Source organism: Pseudoliparis swirei, chromosome 13 (assembly GCF_029220125.1).
Source record: "Pseudoliparis swirei isolate HS2019 ecotype Mariana Trench chromosome 13, NWPU_hadal_v1, whole genome shotgun sequence".
Lineage (NCBI taxonomy): Eukaryota > Metazoa > Chordata > Actinopteri > Perciformes > Liparidae > Pseudoliparis > Pseudoliparis swirei.
This window is the reverse complement of record NC_079400.1, coordinates 5193259-5200300: the sequence shown is the minus strand read 5'-3', so window position 1 is coordinate 5200300 and position 7042 is coordinate 5193259. Positions and strand designations below refer to the sequence as shown.

The 7042-nt window shown below is 43.9% G+C and overlaps 1 protein-coding gene across 1 annotated transcript; it reads left to right on the top strand.

Moving 5' to 3' along the window:
• The first annotated feature begins 341 nt into the window (after positions 1-341).
• Positions 342-3051, top strand: LOC130203583 (zinc finger protein 503-like). The gene is made up of 2 exons (XM_056429888.1): positions 342-943; positions 1473-3051. The coding sequence occupies exons 1-2, from the start codon at positions 695-697 to the stop codon at positions 2898-2900; spliced, it is 1677 nt and encodes a 558-aa protein (XP_056285863.1). The 5' UTR covers positions 342-694; the 3' UTR covers positions 2901-3051.
• Positions 3052-7042: the final 3991 nt, after the last annotated feature.

The window sequence follows — 7042 nt, the reverse complement described above, 5'->3', positions numbered from 1 at the left end:
TTGCAAATTGAATTGCAGTGTTCAAAGAATATTCGCTCAAAATGCCTCACTCACAGTTAGAAAAGAGAGCGTAAACGTCCGATATCGCTCCAAAAAAAAGTTGTTCGGACTCTCCAGTGTGGAATACAAGTGTTTGAATTTAGCACGTGTCTTGTTTACACTTGACGTGAAGAGCTTTGGGTCATTACCTGGTCCACCTTCCCCCAAAACCACACCGTCTGCAAAGACAGCGCATGCGACGAAGTGCCAATTACGCAACGACGCTGATAAAAAAAAAAACTGGATATTTAAAAGCGCGTGAGATGCGAAACACACACCCGGGTGAGGGGAAACGTCACATTCACTCGCGCTTTCCTTCGCCTCAGGACCTCTTTTTGATTGGGAGGCGCGGCAGCGGCTGTGATCTGCGGACTCTTTCAGATGCTGCTTGAGAGGAGGCGGAGGGATCTACCCTGCAGCCTGCTATACTACGCATCGGACCCACAGCCACACTGTTCAGAGCGACGCCGGGGATGAAGCAACGCGGCTGTGATACGCACGGATTCTGCTCCCAACACTGCGCGTCTCTTCTGAGGATTTAAGATTGTTTATTTTATCTCGTGGCAAAAAGGCTTTAACCGTCTGACGAATTTGAGTATTGGCTTTATTTACCCCTACACATGTATTTCTCGACCATTTCCACGAGAATTGGGTCATGATCACATCGCCCACGGTCCTGAGAAATAGCACGAATCCAGCGTGGGAGAGCGGCTCCGCGGCGGAGCAGGGCGCAGTGAAGATCAGACAGCTATTCTTCCACAACTCCGTCTCTCCTGGAGACCCGTCTCGCCAAGCCAGTCGTCTCCCCTTAAAGGTTTTGAAAATGCTTACCGCTCGGGGAGGACACATTTTACACCCGGAGTACCTTCAGCCTTTACCGTCCACTCCTATCAGTCCCATCGAGGTAAGAACTAACACTTTTTGGAGGAAACGTTTGCGCACGCGGGCATCCTTTCGCTAAATTAAAAACTGAACATTGTTTCACTCGGAAATCACTTCCACAGCCTCAAACCGGCTATTATAGTTCCATATATATTTCGGGAGAAATAAGATGTTGTATATTATTCAAAAAGGAAAAGGAATATCCATGTCCTAATTAGATTTTTTGACCCGATATGCAAGTTCCTTTTCTTTTCTTCTTTTTTTGGTCTCTCTTTGAAATGTAATGACCTTGTTGTAGAAAATCGATGTCCGTGTTTGTAAAGTCATTTTCGACGGGTGGCAGTTGTTCAGTCGTATCTTTTTTCTCTTTGTAAATAAGCTCTGTATCCGCTCTTTTTACAGCGAGTTGTTTTGAGTTTCATCCCGAGATAAGTTCATGCGCAATGCGTAAACTACGTATTTATTTATCACATGTGCGTATTTACCGCAAAACCTTATATGTAAACGTGCTTTTATGAATTGTATTAACTGTATTGTGTCTTATTTCGCAGCTGGATGCCAAAAAAAGTCCACTTGCTCTTTTGGCCCAAACGTGCTCTCAGATCGGCAAACCGGACCCGCCATCCTCCTCCAAGCTGTCCTCTGCGGCCTCCAATGGATCTAGTGACAAGGAGACCAAATCTGGTCCGCTGAAAATGAGCGACATCGGAGCCGAGGACAAATCTAGCTTCAAACCGTACTCCAAATCGTCAGAGAAGAAGGACTCGAGCAGCAGCCTCAGTGGAGATAAAACCAGTTTCCGAGTGCCTAGCGCCACCTGCCAGCCGTTCACCCCCAGGACAGGCAGCCCCAGCTCCTGCACCTCAGTCTCTCCTCTGCCGTCTGACGGCAAAGCGGGGGACAAGGACGACAAGAAGGAGTCTGAGAGCAATAAAAGCAGTACGGCAGATAATAATGGCAGCCACAGGATAAGTGGAAATACATCTGACGGCAGCCAACACCATGAGAACACATCTGGATCCAAGACTGTTACATCCGACTCTCCATCTGTAACCTCATCGTCCTCCGTTCTCAGCTCTGGACTCGTGGCCCCTGTTTCCCCATATAAGCCCGGTCATACAGTTTTTCCCATGCCACCTGCTGGTATTTCCTATCCTGGAAGTTTGGCGGGTGCCTATGCAGGTTACCCGCAGTCGTTCCTCCCTCATGGAATGACCCTTGACCCCACCAAATCCAGCAGCCAGCTGTTAAGTGCACAGTTTGCCGCCGCCAGCTCACTGGGTTGCAGCAAAGCCGGAACGAGTCCATTATCTGGATCATCACCGCCGTCTCTAATGTCTGCTAGTCTGTGTCGAGACCCCTACTGCCTGAGCTACCACTGTACAAGCCATTTGTCCGGTGCGTCCAGCGCTAATTGCGGTCATGACTCTGCTGCTGCTGCCGCCGCGCTCAAATCCGGATACCCGCTCATGTACCAGACGCACCCGTTACACGGCGTGCACTCCTCGGCCCCGTCTTTCAACGGACACCCCTTATATCCTTACGGGTTTATACTTCCCAATGACCCCCTGCCACACATATGTAACTGGGTGTCTGCTAACGGACCTTGCGATAAGCGCTTTTCCTCCTCCGAGGAGCTTCTCGGCCACTTGCGGACTCACACGGCCTTTGCCGGCACTGAGAAGTTTATATCTGGGTACCCCGGGTCGTCTTCTCTCGCCAACGCCGCCGCGGCCGCTGCGATGGCTTGTCACATGCATATGCCTCATAGTGGCAGCCCTGGCAGCCCCGGAACGCTGGCCCTCAGGGGCCCCCATCACCCCCTCGGACTGAGCAGCCGCTATCACCCTTATTCGAAGAGCCCCATGCACACACCCGGGGCCCCGGTGCCGATGCCCGCGGCCACAGGGGCTTATTATTCCCCGTACGCCTTGTATGGACAAAGACTGACAACAGCCTCAGCCTTAGGATACCAGTAGAGTCAGAGAATTATACATTTATAAAAAGGAGATTTAGGCCCAATGAGTTTTATATTGTACTTCATGCAGGGACTGGATCCATGTGGGGATCAGTGTATTTATTTGCGATAGCTTCAAGCGTGACGAAAATAAAAAATAATATAACTTTAAAGACTCAATGTGCATTATTTTACCCAGGCGAGAGTATTGCTTTGTTTACCTGCTGTGCGTTAACACATTTTTGTGAAGATTGAAATGGGACTTTTTTTTCAATAATATGGATTTTATTTATTTCATGCAAGTCTTGCAGAAGTTATTTATTACGGGTAAGAGGGCCGCCAGTGCTGAGCGATTTGACAGAATGATGGACGTGGAAAATCAATCGAAGCAGCTTCTACAGAATCGTCATCGATTTATTTTGTGGGGTGTTTTTACATGGACGGCATTTTTAAAGCTCCAGACAGCTCTGACTGTTTAAAGAGGTCTAATTGGTTCTACGGGTCTAAGCCTTACATGTATACCACATTAGGCTAGACTCATTAACTTAGTTTTCACTGAGGTCAAATCAGAGGAATTTATCATGAATATTTTATTTAGTTTTTTGGGTGGTGGGGGGCATTAATGTGGCCGTGCAATGATATTGAAATGTAGTTTTTTTTTTATCAAGCAAATATACATATTTATTTTTTTCAATTGGTTGAGATTTTGTTTGTGAGGCTGTGAGAAACTTAATTTAATTATATTGGGGAATGGCAATATTTCTAATTTTTCTCAAAACTCATTCCATTCACAACCTTGGTTTTGTCCCTTATGTTTTGGTGTTGCATGAGGATGACAAAAGGTCCTACAATAGGGACAACAGGTGGTGGACCAATGATATAATTGTAAATCCTTTAAATGTTTTTTTATATATTAATACAAGGTGTGTGTGTGTTCACGTGTTCACGTGCATTATCTCTTGGGCTCATCAAAACGTGCCGAATCTTCTCAATTACGAGGTCATGGATTATTGTCTCATTACAGAAGACAATCAGTGAGGCGCTCGCTAAACAAAGATTTACGATGACACCAGATGTGGGACGTTTCCACAGCTTTTGTGAGCGCTGTAATGAAGCCATGAAGCACAAAACATGAAATAAAGCGAGGCCTATTTATTCAGCCCCTTAAAACAAATCAACTAAATCAAGCCAACAGTGTTATTATCCATCCTCGGTAAATCAGCCTGTTCTCTAGCGATACAATCACCATCATTAATGGTCAGATGTCATATTCATCAAATCTAGCCATTCGTCATGTAAATGAATCCTAAACATAGTTTAGTGATAGATGGTTATGAAGCTCCTAACCTACAACTCAGCACTGCAACCAGTCAGCCATGAAGCCGGTTAGATCATGTGTGACATCTTTTTTCGTTTACAATCAGCACATCAACGTAATGTGAACAAATGGTATTAAGATCTTTAAATATTATTTCTCAACAATTAAATGATGTGTGGCATACATCCTTTCACGTGAACAGATCACCTAGTCGATAAATAATTCACTAGATTGGATTTCTAAGTATAAGAAACTGGATTATATTAAATTTAGGAATAAACATTACATTTGTGCATTATAGAGCAGATTAATATCTTTGATATAAGCATTTAATTAGTAAGTCTTGGATTTTATAGAGTTAAATTGTTTAATAATCCTGTTTTAGTTATCAACACTTTATTTACATTTTAAATGTAATATTAATAATAATTGTGTTTAGCTTCATTCAAATCAAGACCTCCTTTCCAAGAGAGACCTGAGGACAAATTATAACTCAAAAGTGACAAGAGACAAACTTTACACAAAAAAGAGAGAAATTAAAACTATTGCAAATAAAAATATTTAAAATATCAGTAAGCATTTAATAAAGGTTATAACTTTTTTTAAAGCCGACCAGTCTCTAAAGTTAAAATGTATAGCTATTATTATAAAAGTGACATATTGAATCCCTTAAAATGAAAGTGAGTATGCTGCTGTGATAAATAGTAAACAATGATAATTCACCAGTAATATTGAACAGAGGGTTGTATTTATCTATTAAAGTTAATATGAAAGGAAGCCCAAGCTCATCTCCAGAAAAAATTAATGTTAAGTTTAATAGTTTCTCTATTCATCATAATGTCTTTTATCAGATACGTTATTGTTTAGCAATGATTGCGAGTGGGCTCACCAACAGGTTGGATTGTTATCGTACTCTTCGTCTTTCTTGTTTTACCCTTTGTGTTTAGAAAAAGTTAATTTCATAAAGTAGGTCATCGGGGGCAGATGCTGAATCACAAGGATGAAGGTAATTGGTACGTCTGTTTAATAAACCGGCTCATACATCGACAATGTTAAAGTCTATAAATCTTTACGTATTAAGAGAGGATCTCTTTCCCACATGTTTGAATGCGTAGTACCGTCAGGACATGAGCCACTGGACCGTTTTGTGACTCCAAGTTGAATCACAGTGGCGGCCCCACCTGTTCGGCATCGAACTGCAGCGTGAGTAAGATTTATTTATGCCCTTTCACCTGAGGGGCCACCGATCAGCCGGCGTGGCCCAGCGCAGGCATGCACGTTGATGTTAAAAATGGCCATTTTTGCACAGCTGCACGCCATGTGTTACACTGTCTGTTGTGGTTGAAGGTGGTGGACATCATCACCGCAACGCCTCCTCACAGCGCCCTCAGCCGTGTACGTAATGTGGCTTTTTCAGAGATTTCTTCATGCATCCAAGACATTCATCAAACCCTTGTTACACATGTTATGGTCATATAATGAATTTAACACCCTTGTGTCAGCCGTATTAACGATCCAATCAAGGGATTTCCCCTTTATTACATAATCTTTTCCCACTTTGAATACATCTCCCTGAGTGCTTATGTACTCTGGAAGAACAGGCCGATCTCTGTTTACAGAAGCAAAAGGAAAAAACGACGACTTTTTGCATGTTCAATCAGCCGAAATGTGTGCCTTCCATCAGCCCGAAAAGACATGGTGGTTTATGTTTGCAGGGAGAGGCATTTGCTTTTCCAAACGAGCCCCATATTTATCATCACTCCATCATTTCCTCCCTTTTGACAAGCAAAGTAAACCATAGGAATGCAAAGTTAAAGCTGGGTTTTACTGACCTTTGGAGCTTGCCATCTTCTATTAACTCCACTGACGCATCATGGAATGAAGAAAGTGAGCTTGGTACACAGAGGTTATACTAATGTGGATGTGATGTCTGTGTGTGTATTCCGTATACTTGCAATAAAATGTGTCTTTTTGAGTAACAAGACAGGCGACGGGAAACGGAGGAAAGGGGAATTTTCCCTTGAAGAGAGTCTGTCAACACACAAAGCAAAGGAAAGAGCAACAGCGAGTTAAACAGTGGGTCCTTGTCTTTCGGCACTCAACATGCCCTATAATTTACACAGCACTGACAGGGGCCATTTTGAAGTCTGTCATGGGCGGGAAACTTTTTGTCTCCAAACATCTTGCTCACAGTGAGTCGACTTCTGCTCGGGTCCGGGTGATTAATGACTTCTGGGCATATTGTGTAGAGGTGGCTAATTACCTACAGGCTGAGTGAAGAGACACGCTGTGAAAACCCTCCTCTGATAACCCAAACTTTTTCCCCTCCTCGCCTTGGCATGTGGAAGCGCTTACCGACAAATTTGCAAGAAGCTGCCCAGCGTTGACTAAGATGAATGGGTCCGGAGAACCGTAAACAGCCTTTAATTTAACAGTGTTTAAATGTATGACACACTGGCACTGTGCTTCCGCGCTGTTCGTGCTCTCTGGTTGGGAAATGCAGCCAAAGCCCCCCCCCCCCCACCCCCGCTGTTGGTTTAAATTTAGGCTTGGCATATTCACGGAGGGAGTTTCTGGACGCTCGGCTGGCAAACATGTGTTCATTGCCTCTTTAAATTTTCTGCAGTCTCTTCAGACTGACATTCTGAGACAACGACGATCAGTTGCTTTGGAAAACTAGTCTTATAAATGCGCTGAGCAGGCAGCCAGTGAAGACATCTGATAAAGTCAGACAGAAGTAAAAGGCTTTTGTGGAGCCAGCCGAGGCAGAAGACAAAGAAAGCATTGTGTTGCACGCTAACTAACAATAAACCAAAGGCACATACGCTGTTCTTTAAGGTCATTGG